General features: G+C 58.5%; 1 protein-coding gene across 1 annotated transcript in view; it reads left to right on the top strand.

Moving 5' to 3' along the window:
* TTC28 (tetratricopeptide repeat domain 28) overlaps positions 1 to 23,559 on the top strand; it is a 533,622-nt gene that overhangs the window by 485,142 nt on the left and 24,921 nt on the right. Inside the window, exons 13-14 of the mRNA XM_045534372.1 lie at positions 6,529 to 6,669; positions 20,256 to 20,400. Coding sequence (XP_045390328.1) covers positions 6,529 to 6,669; positions 20,256 to 20,400 — 286 coding nt within the window. The remainder of the gene's footprint in view (positions 1 to 6,528; positions 6,670 to 20,255; positions 20,401 to 23,559) is intronic.

Here is a 23,559-nt window from a genome sequence, read left to right as displayed (position 1 = left end):
TATGCTTTTATCAGTTTAACAACCAGAACACACGTCAGAACTTACCGATCATTCAGACTTGTGTTTCGTGTGCATATGTGTATAGATTCTTGGCAGGTAAATGTAGTCATTTGCCTTCAGACCAACAGAGGGTTTGTTCTCTAAATAACAACTGTTAGATAATAGTATGGATTACAGTCTTGAGAGCATACAGAGAAAAGCAATTTCTAGAGTGACATGCAGGAGCAAGGAATGAAATCTAGTGTCATCCAAACCTCAGCATCTCCAGACAGACCAGCGAGTATATGATAGTGACTGGATTTCTGGTAAGAAACTGTTAACCGCCCCGTGGGTGGCGCATCAGCAAATGCTGGTGTGAGTTTGAACCAGTGGATTCAACTTCAACGTCTGGGTTTGCTGTGCCACGTTCCCTCTGGTCGTAAGGTCTGGAACATGACATGAGTGGGCTCACTGGGAGGGATTTCCTGAGAATGGCATCACATGGTCCCTCCCCTCACGGGTGATTCTAGCACATCTCTCCCTGGTGTGCAGCTTGCACTCTCTCTGCCCACCGACTGCCGTGGCCTGCGCTCCTGCGTGTCCCACGAGTTTCAGTGACCCCAGAACAACTCGGCAGCCGGGGCACTGGCCTGGTGCAGCAAGACCACGTAGTCCCTGAGAACACTTCTCAGCCCTCCTCTTCCTCTCCCTCAACAGCAATCCTCTCCAAAGCATCTATAGTCCAGAGAAGGGGATTTCTATTAATAAAACGGTTATGGGGGCGAGGAGTCCCATGAAATCCAGCGGCAAGCTTGGATCAGAAGAGGAAAGCCGGGCTGTGCGGGGCAGCCTGGGTCTCCTCATTGCTCCATCAGCAAACGCCATGGCAAATGCCCTCTGCTCCCCGAGTCCTGGAGTGGGGAAAGGGCCACCCTCTGGCTCCCGTGCTCACCCTCGGCCTACAGAACTAGCCACAGGGAGTCGCGTCCGGCTCTCCTGGAATCCCAGGGGGAAAGGAATCCGGTTGCCCCAGCTTAGCGCAGAAATCTAGCTCTGGCACAGTCAGCAATGTGGGGGAAGAGGGTCGCGGGGCGTAAACTCACAGGAACTCACCCCGGTGATGCTGTGGATCAGGGAGGCGATTTCTAGAAGTAGAATCTTGATGATTAGGGCAGCTGCTCCGAAGCTGTCTGCTACACTGCCCGCTTCTCCCCATCCCCAACACGCAGCTTCTTTAAAGACTCACGTCGGCTCCTCTGTTTCTCGGGTTCCGTGTGAGGCGGCTCGTGGAGGAGGACGGCTCGTGGAGGAGGACGCCTCCCCACTCTCCCTGCTGTCCCCTAAAAGTAAGCCCCAGGCTCCTCTCATCGTAAAGGTTTGCTAATAATCACTATGAAAACACAGACAGGGACTAGTAAGTAATTCACATGGGAAAGCTTCAAAGGTCTCAGAAATCTCGAGTTCCCAAAGTCCCATGTCCTTAGTGTCTGGCGCTCTGTTGCTAAGTGGCTTCTGGGGAAAATGGGCCCTTTCAGCTGTCAGCAGAGTGGCCACGCAAACCCAGTAAATGCCTGTGGCATTGTCATCCGTGCGTCTTTTCATGTCTCCAGGACATTCTCTGCTTCCTGGTTGTGGCATCTTCAACACACGGTGCTGGCACAGTTAGTTAGACCTGGCTCCTTGGAATCGGGGGGCGCTAAATGATTATGTGCAGTAGCAGCAAGTGAGCTCACTCTTGCTTCCTCAAGTTTTGCCAATGGTGAAGAAATCCTCGCTTTGAAAGGAGTATTTTGCTGCCTTTGATCTGCTCCCAGGGGCATGGGGCTGGTGGCATAGAACTGCCTCGCGGTCCCGGGCACAGGAAACCGAAGATGGAGTCTCTCGCCCACCGTTTCCAGCTTCAGGGGTGGGAGTGGTTGGTCTTCAACAAATAACTGGTTGTCAGTGTACGAGAAGCCTAGAGATGGAGGCAGGGGAAATGGAGAAAGGGTGAGTTAGCAAAAGGATGTCGAGACACAAATAAAAGCATGCCTGTGTGGAGGTCCAGTTGCGCTGTCGGGGGGAGGACAGGGAGTGTGTACCTGGGGGGATCGGGAGGCTGTGCTGAGAATCCTGTCTGGAGCCCCTTGCCAAGCCCTGTCCCCAAGAACAGGATGAGCTCTGGCACGGCTCCGAGGTGCTTGATTCATGGGCCGTTTCCATCTCTCTGGGGACAGCGGCCTGTGAACAGCATTTTGGAGCCGGCCTCCAGTGACGGCATGATTTACGTTCCCCAGAGCAGGCAGGAGCTGGGCTCCGGCCAGGGTCCCTGGAGCAGCTGCTGGCCGGGCAGGGGGGCACCGTGAGGAAGCCGCTGCCCGTGTCTGGACTGGCCCTGTCTCCAGCTCCCGTCTCGGCCCTTGCCAGGCCACGTACCTCCCTGCCCCGCACTGAGGCCAGCTTCTGCTGACTCTGACCTTTTGCCCTCGCTGTTCTCCATCACCACGATGATCAGACTTCAGGCAAGCGACTGGAGCGGGGTGCAGCCAGGCCTCTGGCTGACGGGCGAGTGCCAAGCAGGGGGCCTGGAGCAAGAACAGAGTCCCCTGCCACCCTCAAGGGTCCAGGAGGAAAGGGCCCGGGAAGGAAGTCTGAGCCAGAATCCTCAGGCCCAGAGAGCCATGAGGGAAGGGGAACTCGAGTGTGGCAGTCAAGTCCAGAGGGCAGGACAGGTAGGCAGGACCAAGGGTCCAGAGCTGGGCGGACAGGACTGGAACATGGGGAGAAAAGGGAGCCGGGATCGTAGCGTTCGGCACCTCCCAGCTGGCCGGTGCCGGCAGTGAGGGTCAGGGGTGCGCGCATTTCCAACCCCCCCTGCCTTGCCCCCGGCTCACGTCCCCCCTTTCCCTCGAGGTATCCTCCCTGCTGAGCTGTGACCACCACTTTTGTCTGCAAAGCCAGCGCTTCTCTATTGTTTCCTCTCTGTTTCAGAGCGTGGCCATCAGAATAGTGGCCAAAATCAGAGCATGAGTCTGAGTGCTGCAGGGTTGCTGTCTGCACAACCACTGTTTGTTTATTCATTCGTATTCTCACACTCATTCCCTCTTCTTCTCTTTCTTTCTCTTTCTCTCCCCCCTTCCACCCCGGCACCAATTGTTCATTCAATATATACACACATACACATGCCACTGTGTAATAATTTCCTTTTTGTGCTGCAGAGATTAGCATGCCTGTCTAGCACCTTCTCTGAGCTTCCCGAGGTCAGAGGCTTTCTTCGTCTGAAGTCATCCCAGCCCCAGCGAAGACCTGGCGCATACTGGTTGCACAACAAATAAATGTTTTTGAGGGTCGGTCAGGCCGGACGAATACTTGAGTGGCACCAAAGTTTATCTTACTTTTCTAACTGCCTCCCAGGGTTTGGTAATAGCTGGATTTATTTTATTTTTTACATTAACATACAGTATGTATCAGTCAGTATCAAAGCAGGAATAAGAAACCACACAGCAGTTTCAATGAACAGTTGTCAACTCTGCTAGATACTGGAGTAGAAGGGATGGGCCAGTGAGAAGTAGAGAGAACTCTAAAGAACACCAGTCACACTAGGTAGCAAGTGCCTTGAAGGTAGATAGAACGTGACTCTCGTCTGTTTAGCCCCGATAGTTCTTCCCCCGTGGGTCCCGCTCAGTCACCGTGTTGAAGCACAGTGGGTTGAGTCAGGGCCTGTGGTGACCAGACGAGGTACGACGTGGCATCTCTAGAAAGTCATCCTGAGAAGTGGGTGCGGGGCGTGATCGTGCCGTGCGTGGTGGCGAGCCATTTGGGACCCCCGCTACAGAGATGAGGCTTGTTTTGTAAATGGGCGATTCCCTTATCTGTGACATCGCCTGTTTGTTTTTCCCTTCAGTGTTAATACTTCGAAGGGTCAGGAAATAGGAAACAACCCCATTAAAGCAGGAGATGCTGAGGGCTCCGTGTGCGGCTGACAGCGAGAGTGGAACTGCAAGATAATGGGGCCGATACCGGCCCCAGCCAATCCTTCTCCCCTTTGCAAAGCGCTGAATGACAAGCAGATTTCTCAGCTCCAAGCAGGCAGTCTCATTCAGATGATGAATGTGTCCCCGGACGGAGGAGCTTGTTGAGTGATATTTACCAGGGTCTCTGCGAAGGGGCCTCGGTTCCCGAGGGAGCGTTTCAAGCCTTCGCCGGCTCGCCTGTTCAGCTGACATCCGCGGGGTGGCGAGAGGAATAAAAGCTCTCCAGCATGATGGGCGCCCTGGTGATTTGTTTAGATGCTAGAAGTTTCTTGGTTTCTCTTGCTGCCTGCATTGAGCCCCTCCCTCTTGTAGTCAGACCCCTGCAGAGAGAAGCATGGAGTCTGTGAGGAGCTTTGAGGCTTAAAGGAGGAGAGGCCGGAGGTCAGCGAGTGCCACAGACCCCAGCCCTGCCACCTACTGCTCCCGGGCCACGTTCCCTGGCTTCTCCAAACCTCCCTGTCCTCAGTGTGAGATGGTGGCAATACAAGCTACCTCCCAGGGTTGTCACAGAGATAAAACTAAATCTGTAGAAAAACACTTTGCACATTACAAAGTGCTCTCTCCAGCGTAAGTCATTCATTCATTTAGCAAGTCCTTGCTGTATACCTACCGCGTGCCAGGCACTGTGCTAGTTGAAGAGCCGGCTCCAGACGGCGCAGCTGGGAAGGAGAGCAGACTAATAGCCAGGACTTTACCAGCCGCCAGCGTGGCGCGGAGATAACTACCAGGTGTTTTTGTCCGCGTCCTCCAGAGAAACGGAACCAGTGGAAGACAGACACACGTATACATATGCATAAATAGAGTATATTCGTATATGCCAGATATATATCAATAGGACATGTTTGTATACATTTACTTACATAGAGGATAAAAGAGGTTTGCTATGAGGAATTGGCTCACACAGTTATGGAGGCTGAGAAGTCCCAGGATCTGCAGCAGCAAGGTGGGGACCAACGAGAGCCAATGTGTAAGTTGCAGCCCAAGTCTGAAGGCAGAGGACTGACGCCCCAGCTTGGGGACGGGACAGAGAGTGAATCCTCCCTTGCTCTGCCTTTTTGTTCTATCCGGGCCTTCAGTGGCTTGGTGGACGAGGTGCACTTCCCCTAGGGGAGGGAGGCATCGGCTTTGCCCCGTCCACCAACTCAGATATCAGTCTCATCCGGAAACCCGCACACACACTCCAGAATAACGTTTAACCAAATGTCTGGGCACCCCGTGGGCCAGTCAAGTTGACATGAAATTACCCGCCACACCAGGGTCGATGTTCACACACAGCATTCACACGTCTGTGGCAGCTCTGCACGCCATGTCTCCTTTGGCCACCAGGATGACCCAACGAGGGGCTTCTTACCCTCCTCTGTCCCGGGCGTCACCAGCCTGGCCGTTTGAAGTGGGCCATGTTTGCCTTAAGCCCAGATCTCCACGTGCCGAGACTCTGCCCTCCTGGATACAGGAAGCTGCTCTTTCCTGAGCCCTGTCGCCCAGTGCGGGAGAGGACTGCGGGTCTGCCTTCCACCCCCCGGGCCCTGGTGCTCCCCACTTGTCCACACGGGTCCTCAGTTGGCAGAGCGGTTGCAAAGAAATGGTCCCATGAGCTTAGAGTTATCTGTGGACTAGTTGTCACTCAGCATCTCACAAAGTCTGAGTGTGATCTTGATGCCAGAGGAAGGTGAGGGCTCGATGTAGAGGTGTGACTTTGTTGGCCCTCAGGCACGGTGTGTGTGTGGGGGGTGGCTGCAGGTGGCTGCACGGCCCGGATGTGTTTGCCCTGTCGTGCGGTGCCGTCTGTGTCTCCTCAGGGCACAGGGAGTGGCATAAAATAAGCCTTTTGTCATTGTAACCCTGCCGATGAATCGAGGCACTTTCGGGTATTTCTGTTTACTTAAAACCCCTTGTGAGACGTTCTATTACAGTGTGTCACAGGGGAAATGTGAATTTGTTAATTCCGAGATGGTCGCTGCTCACGCTGAGCTTGGCAAATGGGCCAGACTGGCAGCGTTTCTTGAGTTCACACTTCAGAAAACGCCTGCCCTGCCTGTCCCCGCAGCCACCGTGCGTGTCTGTCCCCTCACCCGCAGGATGCCTTTTCAGGCTGCACGTCCCCCACGCCTAGGATGGTACCTGGCACAGTTTAGGCGCCTAGTCACGTTTCTGGAGTGGACTGAACTTGTTCTGGGAGGGTTGTCACAGCTGCACCCACCTAGCTCTATTGGGAAGGGTGCCTGCCGCCCGTCACTGACAGTGCGTCGCCTGTGTGTGTCGTGCGTGTGCCAGACACGGGAAAGCAGGGTTCAGACGCAGCTCCTGCATATAGAGAGTTGACAGCCGAGTGAGGGTGACAGGCCATGAACACCCAAGCCCAGTTCATCGTGAAGCACTGGACAAACGAGGTTCAGGAACAGGGCAGGTGCGGGGCAATGCCAGCATCAGTACTAGGGGATCGTTGGGTGGCAGAGTGGCACGGGACCCCTCAAGTGACTCCCATAGCTCAGCACCGCCTCTCTCTGAGTGGCCTTGTCTGCGATCTTCCCTGCAGGGCCTGTGCCAGCAGCGAGACCGAGAGCGAAGCCGGAGACATCGTGGACCAGCAGTTCGAAGAGATGAACAACAAACTCAACTCGGTCACCGACCCCACTGGCTTCCTGCGGATGGTTCGCCGCAATAACCTCTTTAACAGGTGCGTGTGGGCTCCTTCTCCAGGCCCGGGGCGGGGCGCGGAGCCCTGAGCACAGATGATGTGCGTTTGGCGGGTGCTGCTCCCCGCTGGCCAGGCTTCTGGCTCGTGTCCCGCGTCTGCAGAAGCGAGCGTGGTGCTTCCGCGGCCCTGTGCCCGTCGGGGCCTCTGCTTCACACTGGCACCTCCAGCTCCAGTGAGCAAACAGTGACAGGCTTGATGTGACAATCCTCGTTTGGCTGGGATGGGAGGCCCAGGGGACGGTTGGCTGCTTCTTCACATGGCCTGAGAGCTGATTTGCTGAACACCAAGTAGAAGCCAGACAGAGTAGCTTTGTGGACATCTTTGCCAGCTTCTGCAAGTGACTCATGAGCCAGGCACCTGCACTGACCTCCTGGCCTGAGACTGGGGGGTCAGGGAGAGCGGAGATGCCGGCATTGTTGGGGGGAGAAGCTGGGCCTAGGAAGGTGCCCGTCCAGACCCGGGTTCCCCCGTCTGCCCTGAGACCTCAGTTCCTTACTACGGGACCAAATAGGCCTCAATGGCCTTAGGACGAGTTGTGGTTGAAATGACCAAGCCAGCACAGCCCTGCATCTTTTAATCAGGAGTGACACCCGAGCTGGGTCCAGATAAACAGGGACAGGTGGCCGGAGTTCAGGGGCACTTGTCCCACTGTCATTTGGTTGCATGGCAACAACATGGGAATCCATTTTGATAGACCTCTCCAGAAACACATCCCAGACTCCCAGGTCCCTGCCACAGCCCGAGGGCCCGCCTGGAAAGGGCAGCTGGTTGACCCTGGCACACAGGAGGGAAGTGACTGTGCACCGGGTAGGAGGCAGCCTCTGCTTGGCAGCCCTGCTGTGCGGGGCATTGTGTGCCCTGTCTGTTCTGCTCCAGGCCCCGGTTTCCTCTCATTATTTTGCTGTCAGGGTGACAAACGTGTGTTTACTTTCCCAGAGCTGAGCTGAGGAGGAAGGGAGCCGAGGGCCAGGGATGGAGGAACTGGCAGCTTGGTTGAAAGGAGGCCGAAGCTTCAAGCTGGTTCACCCCCAGTTCTTCTTCCCTCCCACCTTCGCAGGTGTCTGTCGTGGCTTTTGGTTTCATCCAAGGACATGACAACGTCTGAGAAGGCCTGGGGTCGGGCCTGGGCTCACAGCCTTGCTCCACCCACGTCTTGGCCAGGTGATGCTCAGCCCCACCAGGTGATGTGATTTGTGGTTATAAACTAGAAGAGCTCAGGGCTCGGCCTCTGGCCTTGTTGCCTAGCAGCTGTGCGACACTGGGCAGGCAGTTTCGCCACCGTCAGCCTCAGTTTCCTTGTCTCTGAAATGGGGACGGACTTCCTACCCTGCCTTCCTACCCTTAACTAACGTGGGAGTTAAAGGAGCTAATGTATAAATAACACGCTGACCGACTTCCTGATGCGTAAGAGGCACTGTGCACCCGATGGCGCTCCACTGTTGGGAGTCAAGTGGAAAGCACGATGCCAAGCTCGAATTCTCACGATAGTGTGGTGGACAGACTGGAAGGGATGAAGTTTCTGGGATGCGCCTGCGCAGCGGGTGTTGGCTGCCTTGGTGGCAGCCCCGCCCGCCCCGCTTCCCGTCCTACCTCACGTCCTCCAGGTGAGAGCGCTGTCAAAACAGACCATCCGGCATCCGTGGAGACCTGGTCACAGGGGCTGCAGCGGTCCCGAGCCAGTGCCACTGGGGCCTCAGGCACTACAGAGGGAAAGGGACAGGCCAGGTATATCTGGGACCCCGGCTGATCAACCCTGGGCCCAAGGCGGTGTGCATTTTGGGTGGCAGAGTTGCTCATTTGGGGAAGATGTTTTTTGTCTTTCCTAGCAGCCCTGAGATAGAGCCTATGAACACAATACTAGACATTAATTTCTTGGTTCATTTAAATAATACAATCTGTGCCCCCAGCCAGGCTGAGTACTGTTCCCAGCCCTGGGGACCTGGCAGGGAGCAGCAAGGCCCACAGCACTGGACCCTGCACCCAGCTGCCCAGCCACTCTGCACCCAGCTGCCCTGGCAGGGTCTGGCCCAGCTCGGGACCTCGGTCGCACCTGCAGGAAGACAAAGCAGTTGGGAGGGATCTGTCTCTGCAGACCCTTCCAACCCTGGACTTCTAGAGGATTCCAAGGGCAGATTGGGATTCCAAGGGCAACAGCCTGCCTTCTTTCCACTTCAAAGCTGTGAGCCCTTAAGGGCTGGAACAGTTTCCCAGGGCCAGGACAGTGTGTTCTCTGCTGCCCTCCCGACAAGCCCAGAAGGAGGGAGCGGAGCTCAGCTGAGCAAACCACGGAGGCAAAGGTCTCCTCGTTAGAGCAGCGTGAGCGCTCACAACTTCTGGAGCAGCCTCACATCTTAGGGGTGAACACACACGTGCCAGGGACGATGGGGACCTGCCCGTGAGCAGGTGCCAAAACTGGATTTCAGGACATGCCTCCCGGCTGCCCTGCCAGCCTCTCCCCTGCCTTGCTGTCGGGTCCCAGGCCTCCCTCTCTGCCCCTTCCATGACTAGGGATCTGTGCTAAGGGGTGTGCCGGCTTGTCACTGAACAGACGGTTAAAAAGGGTTAAAAAGTAGCTTTTCCGTGGACTCCTGACAGTGACTCGCGTTTGCAGAGCGCTGTCCCCTGGAGCCCGCAGAGGTGAAGCGGAAGCAGCCATGCGCGCAGGGCCTGGTTTGCTGGAGCAGTACCGGCTCCCGTCCCCAGGGACCCTCCAGCTCGGTGATTTCGTGGATGCCATGTCCCTTTTGTTCCTGGGCAGCTTGCAGACTGGCTTGGCAATGAGGCTGTTGTAGCTGATGCAAGTCAAGTGAGACTTGGCTTTAGCTTTTTCTCTCTTGCCGCTCTAGGAATTGGTCTTTGTTCTGCCGTTGTTTCTGAGGTCTCTGCAACCACTATTTTTCTTCTTGCTTGTGCACTCTGGCAGAAAACACATCTGCATTCTGTACCCAGGGCGGGCACCACTCTTGAATGAAAAACAAGGCCCCTTCTCTTGGCCGGCATCCTGCACGGCGTGGGCCCCCGCGGGCAGGGCAGCAGCCCTAGACTCTGGAAGTTATGCTGAGGGCGGGTAGGCCAGCACATGCATGTGCAGGGCTGGGGAGTATCTGTGGGAATGTATGCATGTGTTTGTGTGTTCGGGGGGTGTGGTTGGTGTGTATGTGTGTGACTGAACCTGGGGGCAGTCAGCAGGTCACATTGGCTGCAAAAAAGAGGAGGGAGACCAGTGCAGGGCTTTGCCTGCAGCCTGGATCCTAGGCCTGGGGGCAGCACCTTGGCATTAAAGGTGCACGTGTCCAGGATCATTCAGGACCAGTATCCCAGAGAAATAGCCTGACTTCTGTTGCCTGTACAATTTGCATCCTAGACTTTAATTTTCCACGTGATGGCTGTGTGTGACACGACGTGGACAGGGGCTTTCCTTTTGCCCAGAGAGCAGTGACCAGAGCCAAAAAGAGCACCAAGAAGTGTTAAGTCTCCCCATTATAAAAAGAGGTGCACGGTGGGGCTGGAGCCCTGCCTCAGGTCTCTGCAGCTCCCCCTAGCACCCGCCACACACACCCCCGACTCTCACGGAGACTGGGCAGGGAATCAGCAGGTGAAAATGCTCTGCCTGGTCGGGGGTCCCCCCGGAGAGCCACTCACAAAGAGCAGGGCCCTGCAGAAAGCGGAGAGAGGCATCTCCATCCACGGCTCCAGCCTCCCGTGACTGTGGGACAGGGGGAGAAGAAATCAGAGAGAGGGGGCTGGCCACGGCATGCTCTGCAAGCCCGCGTTTAGTGTGGCGTGGGTGTGTGCGTGTCCTGCTGGGTGGGTCACAGGGGCTCGGCCCTTCCCCATTCCCCACCCAGGAGGCTGTCTGCTGGGCAGGGGACCTCGGCAGCAAGTTACAGGGGTGCGGCCAGTAGCAGGGTGGAGTGGCCCTGGGGCAGCCAGAGGTGGCTGCCACATCACGGGGTACAGAGAATCCTGGCCTGGGGTGGAGGTGGGAGGGGATGGGGCGACCGCATAGGATATTTCCTAAAAGCTCGGGGAAGGGAGAGTCAGCAGGACAAAGTGGAGAGCTATGACTGGAGAGAACTGTCCCCACGGGCAGCCCGGCCAATAAGCTGGGACCCGTGCACACGCGTGTCTCTCCGTGTTCCTGCGGTGCCGCATCTGCATGGATGTGTGATTGTGGTTTTTTATAAACATCCTCATGGGATGCACTGAACACCCTTCAGGGACGCGCTGAAGCGCGCTCGAGCAGTGCCGGGTAGGTCCGGCGTAGACGGGGAGGCCCCGTGCACGCGCTGCTCTGTGGGCCATTGGGTTCCCAGGCCGGGGCACGTTCCCAGGAGAGGCACATAGTGCGGGGGAGGCATCTTGGGCCCTGGGGCCGGAGAGACCTTGATTGGAAACCTGGCTCCACCCTTTGTTAGCGGGTGACCTTCAGCCTTTTATTTTTCATCCAGAAAATGAGGGTTCTGATGCCGACTGACGGCGTTGTCACTGGGGTGCAGCAAGTGTGCGGTGGGCGTGATGACGGCTACACAGACCCTGCGTGTAGTAAGCAGCTTATTTCTCTCCCCACCCTGGGTCTGAGGTTTCTATGGCACCAAAGGCTCTTTCTTGGGTGCCATAACCAACACTCAAAAGGTCCACCCAGAAACCTGATTGGGTAGCTCCGTGCTTCCTCCTGCTACAGCCTCTCTTAGGTTGTAGAAAGACCTTGAATAAATGCAGAATGATGACCCAGTCAGATGGCAACCACAGCCACAGCCGTGGCTTTGAAGCCCTGAGGCTCCATACCCAGTTTTCTGGCCAGTGTTATGCCATCCCTGTCCCCTGCTCTTCGTTGCTGGCCCCATGGCTCCTGGCCCCACAAAGGGCTGAGTGTTCTCTCCAGCTCTGACCTGGGCCAGCCCCCTGTCCACGGTCACCTCACTGTGGCTATTCTGGGCAGGGGCCGTCCCTGCCGGTAGCTGCTCCAGCTGTTGGTTCCAGTCACTGGGCCTCAGGCAGGAGCTCCTGTCCTGGTACAGCGTGTCGAGGCACCAGGCTTCCCCACCCTCCAGGTCAACGGTCCCCTGGGTGCCTGCACACGTACACTCTGTCACCCTGTGTTCCACTCCAGGCAGCACAAATGCAACTGAGGCGCAGGCGTGACATTAAGAACTGTCGGAAGTCACTTCCAAAGCAGATCCATCAGGGACTGACAAGTTTGTCCCAACAGTCTGCCTCCAGGTTGTGCCAAGATATTTTAAGGCACAATTTAATTTGTAAGTAATATTTTCCTTAACATTTATTTATTTGTTTATTTTCTTTGTTCCAGAAATGATTTAAGACCGTTTACTAGAACTTACACAAATGCTACAAGATCACATAAAAAATAAGCAAATGGACGAGAAAATTCAAGATAGGGGGAAAATAAGGGTAGAAGAGGGGGAGGGAAGTTTATACACAAAACATGCACCGTTAAGCACTGCCGGGGCTGGGCGCAGATTGGACTCTGTGTTGTCCTAGCGGTCAAAGTGGAGAGGTCAGCTTCCTACCTGATTCCCTAGCTCCGGCCCAGACCTCCTGAATCAGGATCTTTGGTTGAATAAAGCCCCCAGCTGCTCCTTCGGAAAATTACAGTCTGAGTGGGGCTGCTGCCTCTCTGCCCGCAGCTCCCCCCCCGTGCATTTCTGATGGGCTCCTGGGCACTGTGCGCCAGGCCTGCTGCCCTGCTGCGTCCCCCACGCCTGTCGTGGCTCCCCCACCCCCGGCCAGCTCCTGCCCCAGACGCAATCGCCACTAAGACCTGCAGGTTCAACCCTGTCACGTTTCCGGTCTCCATCCCTCCTGTGTGTCCCCACCGCCATGCCATCACTGTTGTGATGAAATCATTGTTTCATGGAATCCCAGGAACAGCCTCGAAGGGCTGCTGGTGCCCGGCAAGGTTAAATGCCCCAAGTCTCCTCACTGGTCAGTGACAGGGATGCAGTTTGCCCCTCACTGGGTGTGACTTCATCCCCCACCCCGTAATCCCGTTACCACCCCCTTGGGGCTGGCCAGTGGCCACTGCTGTCCTCCCCTGTGGCTGGAGTGCCGTTGTGACGGCATCACTCTCTCCACGGCGGTCTCAGGAGCTCCCCGTCTCCCGTAACGTCTGCCCTCACCCTCCGTCCCAACCCAAAGGAGCCCTGGTCCTGCCCTTTCCCCCTCAGAGCCTCTGCTTGGGTGTGGGACACGGGCAAGGAGGGCTCTCCCCTGAGGTGCCATCTCAACACAGCGTCTGTCGCGAATCCATCTCGGCTTGTTCTGACTCAGAACAGTTTTTCCCTTCTCTGAAATTCCCTGGTTGATGGACCCGTCGGGTAGGGACCCGCTGCCTTGCACTCCGAGTCTGTTCCCCGTGTGCACACCCTGTCTCTGCCCAGGGCCAGGTGACATCTGCGCTCTCTGTGTCCCCCAAGGCCTAGCACAGTGCCTTCGGTTAAGTGAGTGCAGGTACTCGCTCACTTACGGAAGGAGGAAGAAAGGTCAGTCAGGATGGGAACAGACGTTTGATAACTGTGACAACAGCATAGATGATGATGACAGCAGTGAGTGTGTGTTGATTACTTGCCAAGCTCCCAGTGCCGAGCTGAGTGCTTTACACGTGTTATCTTAGTGCCTACAACGCCGTGAGGGCTACTACGATGACACTGAGGCCTGGAGAACTAAATTAGTTGCCTGAGTCTCACAGCTAGAGAGGGACAGAGCCGGCAGCAGGATCCAGGTCTCTGACTCCAAGGACAGTGCTCCAGCCCCCCTCGCCCACCCGTCTAACTCCCTTGCCGAGTGATCCACCCGTCCCTTGCCTGACCTCCTGCAGGGACCAGGTGCTTGCTACATACTGAGGCAGTGCATTCTGTCTTTGGACAACGCTGACTAATCCAGCTCTGGGGGTTCTTTGTGAGCTAGTGAGTAAGATCCCACTGGTGTGTTTGTTTGCCCGAGGGTGCAAAGCCCTTTGGAAAGGGGCTTTGGTGCAGTGCTGGGCGTGAATCAGCTGGGCAGGCTGTCACACGCTTTTCTTCTCTCCAGCCCCGAGCACTGGTGAGCCTGCCTCTAGTGACTGCCTGGCTTGGGCCTCTGTCCTGACCTCCGAATCGGGCAGCAGGAAGAGTCTGTGCAAGGGTGGCCTGGGCATCGGGTTCTTCCACGACGACCCTCTCCAGGCCTGGCTGCAGAGCCTCGTGCATGCTACAGCAAAGTGCCCTGAGTGGGCAGAGGCCGGGCACCGCCCACTGCTGCGTGGCTCCTGCAGGAGGGCAGGCCCAGGCCCTCTTGGTGGAGACGTGTGTGTCCCAGCCCTTACCCTAGCAGGGAACCGACCGTGGACCTGATGAGCCCAGAAGAGTTCAGGAGCAAAGGGAGAGAAGCCACATGCATCCCCAGGCTCATCCCTGGGCTTGAGGGGAGCCAGGCGTCGCTGGAAGAGCAGGGTTCCCTGCCTGAGCCCGCCCAGCCTGTGGCTCTTCCCCCCCGGAGGAGACAGGCACTTGGTAATGAGGAGGGCAGGCAGAAAGCGCCAACAGCTTACTGAATAAGGACTTCAAATGCAGCATTTGACAGGCTCATCTGCCAAAGGAAACGGTCTTTCGTGGAAGGAAGTCGCTGAATGGTTTCAGAATCCTTTTTTTAAAATTGAATTGAATTGAGGCATCTCTGGCCACTTGAATATAATGCATTTGCCAATTAATTTTTCTACTGGTAGTTTAAAACTCAGGTCCAAATCTCAGGCCAGTTCCCACCCCTCAGAAGATGCAGCTCAGTTCAGAGCCCCAGAGGGGATTTTGGAACATCCTGGTCAGGGCTGAGGTGAGGAAGGAAAGAGCCAGACGATTTTCCAGACAGATCCCAGGAGAGCAGGGCTGCCCTCACCGTCCGCCAGGTGCAGCCCTCGCCGGCGAGGCAGGTGGCTCCAGCCAGGAGGGGCTGAGGGGCCCGCCTGAGTGAGTGTGAGCACCCTCAGAGGAGCAATGACAGGGCTGAGAAAGGGCAGCCGTGTCTTGAATGAGCCACCACCATGGAGGAAGCTGTCTTTCCCCCTTCCTGCCCCTGCGCAGCTCTGACCTGGGGGCAGGGTCCTGCTCGCAGGTGGCCCCTGGGGACATGCTCCGTGGGGGTGTCTGCTCTTCTGGGCTCGAGGATGTGAAGGAGACGAGGGTCCGGGGCTGATGCTGAACAGCTCTAGTCCCCAGAGAACGGAGGCCCCCAGGCTGCAGGCACTGGGACCCCACCCCTGACGTGTGATGCTTCACCTGCGTCCCCGTTGACTCGTCAGTAACAGTGGAGGGGCGGGGGCGGGGGGACGACAAGAGGATTGGAACGGGGCACACACGCCACAGCCCAGCCCTGGGCCACCTGAGAAGATGCCCCATATCAGTTAGTTCCCCTCCCACCCCTCCCTTCCCGTCGTCCTAAAGACGTCATGGCCGGATGTGCCCTGTGTCTGGACAGTCCAAGAAGGACCCGTCCTCCCTGGGTGGGAGAAGCAGGCACAGGGAGTGCAGCTGGACCGGCTAGTGTGTGTCGTCGTCCCAAAGCCACAAACCCACCCCTGATGGCTCCGCCCCCTCGGTGGCCCTTGGCATCCCGTGGCTCCGCGTTTCCGCTGGCCTCACCGCTCCCGCGTCGCCACGCAGACGGCGTGCGGGGACAAAATGACTGTCTTTCCCCAGAAGTGGGTTAATAGATATCATCTGAGGAGTGAGCTGATAAAGACAGGCTGTGTGGGAGGCTCCTGCGCCGAGACTGGGGCTGTCATCGCCCCCCCCGGGTCCCCGCGGTAACGGCTGCCAGAGGAAAGCGGGCCAGCGCCACCTGCCGGGCCCGCGGCCGGGCACCTGCGAGGCCGGTAGCTCTGTGCGGGTCTCTTGTCCCCTCTGAATCCCGGTTCCTCGCTGTGAAGGAGGAGCAACCCCGCTGGGCCAGACAGATGTGGCAGGCCTGGCTGTGTCACCTCCTCTGGGCTGACTTCCCAAAGGGGCAGCGCAAGCCCCGCTGAGGCTCACACTCCTGCCCACGGGCTGCGCGTTTCCTCCCCTCCCAAAGCTCCCGTCTAAGGAGGGGAAAGCGCCTGCTCTCATCAGAGTCCGGAGAGCTGGGGCGGAGCGAGGTCAGCCGGGCTGGAAGGCCCCGCAGACATCAGAGCGGCACAGTGCCGGTGGCAGTCCCCCCAGCGCTCTGCGGCCACTCTCCGACGGAGCCGTGCACGCACCAGGCAGTCGCGACAGTGCAGGGAGGACAGCAGGGAGCGAGCGGGTCGTCCCTCACACCCTGGTTCACCCCTGCCAGCCGCGGCGAGCAGTCTGCCCGCCTGGGACTCAGAGCCCAGGGCACTGTTGCCAGCCGGCGGTGACTCAGAGGCCGCAGACTACTCTTCCCCACCGGGGCCGTGTCAGCCGTGCCAGCTTCCAGGGAGCTCGCAGCAGTCTGCACAGGGCAGCTGTGGCACTGAGGAGACCGCGGCCTGCCAGCACAGCCAGGGAGGGACAGCGCCCTGGCCTGAGTCCCTGCCTGAGACCCTGCCATGCCTGCGCCTCTGGGTGACTCCCACAGCCCAAGGGACCATCAGTCTCTCTTGGCATTGATTTTCTGTCCCCCGTTTCTCTGCCCCTGGGCCTGTCACTCCTGGAACAGCTCTCTAGTGGGGACCAGGCACATGCTGCTGCCATCGAGGCACAGAGAGACGCCGGGGCCACCAGTGTGGAGAAACCGGGGGCAGCTGCCGCCTGAGCAGCTGCAGAAGACGAGGTGTGTGCGTGAAGGCAGGCGGGGAAGCCGCTACGGGGGCTGGATGACAACGAATGCCTCCTGGGGGGGTGGGGCTTGTATGGATTTACTTTGACCGCAAGTGATGGTTGCAGGTTAGTTGGTTCTCTGTTGATTGTTTCATAACCACCGACTGACTATTTCTGGGCTTCTGTCTTTGTTTTCAAAGGGACATCCTTTGTGATCGGTGCCCTCCACCGATGGCGACACAGATCAGAGGCTGTTCTTGGGGGGCTTCCCGCCTGCGCCAGGCCCAGGTGCACCCACCCAGGAACTGCTGCACCAGAGGTGGCTGGTCTGTGCGCCACCAGCCATCAGAGGGGCCAGGGTGGGAGGCTGAGAGTCAGCACTTGACGTGGCATCCGGGGGGCAGAGGTCAGCAAGTGTCAGTGGGGCACAGGTGGGCTTGGCAGCCTGGAGAGAACAGGACAAGGTCAAGTGTCAGGCAGGGAGGCTTGGCTGAGGCTCGGAGGCCCTGCAAGCCGGGGTGCCTGCCCTGCCCACCCCCCCAGGGTCTGGTTCTTGAATGATCTGCACTGCCTGGAGACATAGCCCCGTGCCCAGAAAGGGTCTCCCAGGAAACCTCCCCGGATCAAATACGTGCTGTGAACAGCTGCGTGTTTACCAGCCCTGGCCAAAGACATCTGACTGGTTTCCCAACTGAAGCTGGCCAGTGGTGAGGGTGACACGTGGTCTGATCATGGGTGCTCTGCGCAGCCCAGCCCGGGGACAGGGGGGAAGACTCTCAGGGAGGGGAGTGACATAGATGGGCGCCCTCGGCTCATCCTCTAGGAAGCAACTGGTAGCACAGGGGGAGGAGCTTCCTGATTAGGTAAACCCGGTTGTTTAAAGGGGTGGCCGGGCCTGCTTCTCCCACAGGTAACCCCAGAGCCCCCGCCCTGGCCACCTGGCCCACTTTCCTCTCCAGCCTGCATCCCTGACCCTCCGACCTCACGCCTCCTCACTCGCACTGCCCCAAGCACCGCGGTCTCCGTTTCCCAGTGTTGTGCCTTTCCTTATGTTGTCCCCCTGCTTGGAATGACCTCTTCCACCTCGTCCACCAGGCAGGCTAACTACACATCCTCTCTCGTGGCCCAGATCAGATGGCACTCTTCCAGAAAGATCCCTCAGCTCCGCCCGACCAGCAGCTGGAACGAGGAGCTTGTGCCTCGGTGCCTTCCACCCCTGCTGGAGCCTGGTGCAGAGATCCACGGCCTGGCCCCCGTGGACCACCGTGCCTGGCACAACACGGGCAGTGGTGTGCGGCATGGGTTAGTGCTGCTGAGTCCTTTAGGGGCCTGTAGCACTCACGGCATTCAATAAAAAGACACCCCGCCGTCGGTACTTACGCTCCAGAATGCGCACCCCAGGCCCCTGTCTGTCTCGCTAAGCCTCCCAAGCCTTCCTGGTCCTGCGTGCTGTGCAGCTGCCCCTCCGATCCTCGCACCCCCTGCCTCTGGGCAGCACTGCGGACCACGGAGCGATGCCCAGAGGGTAACCGACTTGCCCAAAGCTGGGATTCGAACTCTGCTGGTCTGTTCTCCCTCCCTCCAGACCTTTTTCCTTTTGAATTGGTGGCTGGTGTCAGACTCCTGCCCTTCCCTGGCACTTCTTTGTGCTGCTCAGCATTGTCAGCCGGGGTGCCCTGCCCAGGGCCCCGGGGACTGCCCAGCCTGACGTCCTGTGCTCCTCAGGGACGGGTCAGATGGCTTGGGTGTTTGGTTCTGATTTGTTGGAATAAGTAGCCAAGCTTTGGACCAGCTGGAAGGAGCCCTGGTGTCTCCCTGGGCAGCCTGGACCATCCTGGTCCCTTATGCCCCAGGGGAGAGCAGGGGGCACTCCTAGAGCTGGGATCTGTCTCCAGTAGGAGCCTTTTTAGCTCTGAGCCACGGGGGCTTGGGGTTTGTGGAGCACCTCAGTCACCGTGAGGACCTGGGGTGACAGCATTGTCTGGGGACATGGCACTGTCGCTCCACAGCCCCAGCGGGATTGATGAGACCCAGGTGCCTTAGGTGGGGGTACCGGAGCCTGCAGTGCAGGTGGTCATTTGGGGCGTGAAACGAGAGTCGCCCAGGGACAGGGCGCCGAGGGCCCCGCTGCCCCTGTGTGCTGTCCGGGTGGTAGGGCCGGCCATTTGGGGCCACTCGCCCTGTCTGCCGAGGGCGCATGTGTGTGGGGTAACAAGCAGTGCTGTGACAGACACCGCGTGTCACGCCAGAGCGTCTCCTCCGGAGAGCAATTTGGTAATCTCTCCTTCAGGGGAGAGTTGCTCTTTGCAGCGTGTTCTGTGGAATTAAGTGAGCCTCTGAGTGTCACTCCCGGGTTGTCTGTGCTTCACTGGCTCTGATGGCCAAGATGTGCCGCGGCCCCAGTTGCTTGTAATTACACGTTTCCAGCGTGAGCGAGGCCAGGGCGCAGACAGGCAGGCTCTCCGGCCCTCCGAGCCCTGCGCTCCGCCCTTCTCGCGCAGCCGGCAGGCCGGGCCGAGGGCACCCAGAGCTTGGCGTGACCCTAGAATTTAGGTCAAGTGGGACGTCGCGGAGATGAGCGAGGGGGCTGGAGGGCTGCGGGTGGAAGCCGCACCTGGAAAGCACCAGTGAATCTTTCAAATCATTTCTTTCACTGTCACGGCTCCTGGCGTGGCCCAGGAGGGAGAGCAGCCTTCTGGTTTTTTCTCAGGCGACAATCAAGTTGCTGTCACTACCAGCAGCCCAGAGTGCTTACTGGAGCTCAGCGGCGTGTCTGGTTTAAGGGACAGTCTTTGTCCTTAGGGGTCCTGGAATAGAAGCAGAATCTCCAAAACCATACCCAGTGTCTGAGTCCCGGGCAGGAGGTCGCTGACTGTCCCACAGGCACACGGAGGATGTGGTGATGGCCTCGCTGAGGCCACACCGGCCAGGCCACAGGGCAGGTGCCGAGAGGACGCCTGTGGTCAGCCCCGCCCCTACCTTGGCAGCCGGGTCGCTTCCCCTGCCTGTGCCTCTTCTCCTGCTCCCCTGGCATTTTGTCCTCTGTAGGTCCCCAGCGACTGTGCCATCTCCGACAGCCAGCCAGGGCTCGGGAAACGTTTCCTAAGTGAAGGAAGGGGTGATTGATGCTCCCATCCTGTGTCGGGATTGTGAAAACTGGAGTCCTTGGGGTTGCAGATGCCTCTGGCTTAATAAAACTAAGCCTGGAAACACTGGAACAGAAATTGAAAAGCAAAACAAAATCAGGTAGCCGGCGACACACGAACTGACCCGCTCCGCAGGGACGGCCCGGCCGGCAGCCCCCAATGCCCCCACCTGTGGAGATGGGGGGCCGGGGCTTCCAGTGCCCTGCCGCAGAGCCGGGGCTGGGGCTCGGGTGGGTGCCTGGTGGCTGCTCTGAGCCCAGGCCGGGCCGACACACTCTGTCTCCACTGAGGCTTCTGGGCCCTGAGTTAATTGGCCCCGGGGCGCTGTCTCCCCAGCCTGGTGGCTGCACTGATTCCTGATGGTCCTTGCGTTTGTCCGCGCACAGTCACTCCGCACACGATGTCATTAAGCCCTTTGAACAGCACTTGGGGACATTCGATTGTGTAGAAAAACTCCACAGAACCCTGCAGCTGGTCTACCCCGTGTATGTGACGGTGCTCGCTGCGGTGTGAAAAGTCCCTGACGGGGAAGAGGGGGACGAGGCCGGAGGGAGCCAGCGGCACTGCTGCGTGGGGCAGCGCAGCCAGAGAGGACGGCGGTGACCCCCCCGTCCCTCACGCCCACCCGCGTGGGCCCTGACGGACGCCTCCGCCCTTCTCTCCCCAGGAGCTGCCAGAGCATGACCAGCCTGTTCAGCAGCGCCGTGTCGCCGACCCAGGACGGGACCTCGTCTCTGCCCAGGCGGCAGAGCTCCTTCCCCAAGCCCCCGCTCCGCGCGCTGTACGACCTGCTCATCGCGCCCATGGAAGGGGTGAGTGGCTCCCCGGGGCACGAGGCCCCTGGGTACTGAGGGACACGTCGTTGACCGGGCGGGGCCCCTGTGTATCCCCTTAAGTACAAAAACGGGCTCTGCAGACAACCGGAGGTTTTCCAGAACACACGGCTCCTCTGTCCAGCTTTTCAGCCTTCGGAAGCTAAAGTGGGTGCACGTTCTGGGCCGGCTGCTGGTTAGCGGACGAGGCCTTGAGCTGCAAGTGGGCAAATCTGGGCTCACGTCCTCGCTCTGCTGCTCACAAGCCAGGGTAGACGTGGCTTCCGTTACGTCACGTGCAAAGTGAAATGGTGCTCCCTTCCCGGCCTGCCCAAGGCCGTGACCTTGAGGCCCAGGCAGGTGCAGGCTACGCACATCCGAGCCGTCAGCCTGGGCCCCACATGCCCAAGGCTGAGACTGCCCTTCCCACCCGGCAGTGCCTCGGGGGACACGGCCTTGGCTCTGCTGTTCCCAGAGGGCTGCTTCTCACCTTGTCCCCACAGCCTGCTGGGACTGAGCGCTTCCCCGCCTCTCATTCCAGAATCTGGTCTGAGCGTGTTTGAGCCAGGGCTGTGCTTCCTGGTGAGGGGGAGTCAGGTCCCACCTTCCTCTGTCCCTCGGCCTCAGACTGTGTCAGGCGTCACGGACTCCGCGCCAGAGTCCGGTGTCAGAGGCACGCGTGCACACGCTGCCAGCAGGCTCGCTGTGGCGTTTCACCCGCCCTGCTCTGTGCACAGCACTCTGTAACTCAGACGCAGCTCTCTAACTGGGTGGGGGACACCAGGGGCTCAGGGTCTTTGTGGATCCCAGTGGGGAGCCTGTCACATGCCCGCGTGCCGCTTGTCGGGAGAGTGCAGGGATGCAGCAGGCCAAGGGCAGCTGGCATCTCCGCTGGGTGTGGCCCTTCCTCTGTGGCCTGTCTCGCGGGTGTCAGGTGACCCCTCAGCAGCTCTCACTTCCTCTTCAGCCACCCAGCAGAGGTGAAGCCCATCCCCAGGATACCATATCTTGACAGTGACTCCTTTGTCCCAAGAAAATGCTCATACCTTTCCCCGCCTGGCTTTCCGAGTTTGTGTTGACTTGCCTAACATCTGTAAGGAGGCCGTCCTCCTGCCAGCGCCCTCTGGAGGTTCCCTGGCGCGGGGACGTGGGGATGGCGGACAGCACGGAGCTTCTGGGAGCCGCCAGAGCTGGAGGTGCGTCTGTCTGGCGCTGCGCTTTCCCGGTTGGGCACCAGGGAGCTGCCGCCCTGCCCGGAGTGTCTGTTTCCTCCTGGAAAGTGAGGATCCTCCCACCCCGTGCAGCAGCGGCGAATGTGCCCCCGGCGAGTGTGGCTGCTGTCTGTGCCCAGGTGCTCCCTCCACGTGCGGAGTCCCCGCCACTGTCCCTCCCAGATCTGATCACAGCACGCGCAGAGGCCCGGCCCGGTCCTCTCCTCCCCTGCGGTGCCACTCCTGCGTGCACTCAGCCGGCCTTCCCTTCTTAGGGTTTGTGTCCTCTCCTGGGTCCTTTTAATGGGGGTGACCAAGGCTGGGGGAGCTCTCCACCTCTGAGCCTCTCAGATGCTGTAATTCCTTACCTGGTTTATGTGCCGTGCCTTGGAGGGAGAAATATATACCTAGACTGCGAGGCTGCTTTTTTCGAGTTTCCTTTTCTGCCATTAACTGTCATGCCGACCATTCCGGTGACTTACTGCCAGCCTTCCCTCCTGCCTGCCCTGAGGTCTGCGTCCCCCGTGGGTCCCGCTCCAGTGAAGGGTGTCTGGGCTCCATTCTTCACCCACTGGGCCTTCTCCGTCCCTTCGCATCTCTCCTCTTGCATTCGGGTCTCCAGATCACTTGCTCCATCCGTGTTGAACTGGCAGGGGCGGGGGGACTGGGAGGGGAGCAGAGCGGGGCTGGCTGTGACTGTCACCACTGGCCCTGGTGAGGCTCGGGCCATCTGGACCCGCAGGCCCCTCTTGTCTCTGGCCCATCTCAAGTGTCACCTCCTCTTTGGAGCCTTCCTGCCTCCCGAGCCCTTCACCCCGTCCCCACCACTGGGCCCCTTACGTACCCAGATGTCTTTTACGGTACCCGCTGCTGTCAGTTCTATGGTGCCTCCCACATCCACGGAGTCAACCAACAATGGATTGAAAATACTCAGCAAAAAAATTCCATGAAGTTCCAAAAAGCAAAACTTGAATGTGCCACACTCTGAGTACTACGCTGAATCCACGCGAGTGAGGTGATGTGCAGGCATCGCAGTTGGTGTTGTAAGTGATCTAGGCATGCTCAACAGCGGGCAGGAGGGGGTGTGCAGGTTGGCATAAACACTAGCCCATTTTATATCAGAGGCTTGAGCTTCCTAGGACTTTAGTATCTGTGGGCATCCCAGAATAAATCGCCTTGACTGGACTGGAACGTAGCTCTTTGCCTCTTGTCCCCTACCGTGCCTCCCTCCACACGCCCTGGAGGCAAGGACTGGCATCGGTTTCTGTGTCCCCAGGGCCGGGTACACCGTGGCACTCAGTACAGTTTATGCAATGGCATGTGGTCCAAAGCTGCATTTGCACTTTGGGTCTAGTTTTCAGAGAAAGCAGGAGGCCTAGGGAAGAGACAGGCTGATGGGACTTCTGTGGCCGCTCTTGGGAGCTTTCCGTGAGGAGACGCAGCAGGAAGGGCTGGGCCTGCTCGCGAGCTTTCCATCTAGTCAGGCCCCCCCCCCAACAAATGCCCACCAGCCAGCAGGGCTATTTCAGGGTGGGGTCACAGCCCAGTTGACACGAGTCCACGTCGAGCCAGGTGAAGGTGGTGACTGTCTTGGGGCTCTCTGCTTGAGGCTGCAATCTGCTTGGTGGAGACCACCAAGAGGAGGCTGAAGGCTGAGGGCTTCCTGGAGGCGGCCCTGCCCTGATCCCTCCCAGGGCTTCTACCTGAAAACTGCCGCAGCGCCACAGTCATCCTGCAAGGGATCCTCTGAGTTTATCTAATCTGCACTGTGTGTTTTAGACAGTTTTTCTCCCTGAGGACTTTCCCCTGTGTTAAAGAATAAAAATATGCTAATGGGGTTGGTGGTCGCTGGCACCTGGACAATGTGATTTTCCTCCAGGGGGGCTAGGAAGGGGGGAGATGTATGGACTCAAGCCTCAGACAAGTGAGAACAGTGATCAGAATAATG

This window comes from Lemur catta, chromosome 21 (genome assembly GCF_020740605.2).
Source record: "Lemur catta isolate mLemCat1 chromosome 21, mLemCat1.pri, whole genome shotgun sequence".
Classification (NCBI taxonomy): domain Eukaryota; kingdom Metazoa; phylum Chordata; class Mammalia; order Primates; family Lemuridae; genus Lemur; species Lemur catta.
The sequence above is the reverse complement of the archived record's forward strand: the minus strand, read 5'-3'. Positions and strand labels throughout refer to the sequence as shown.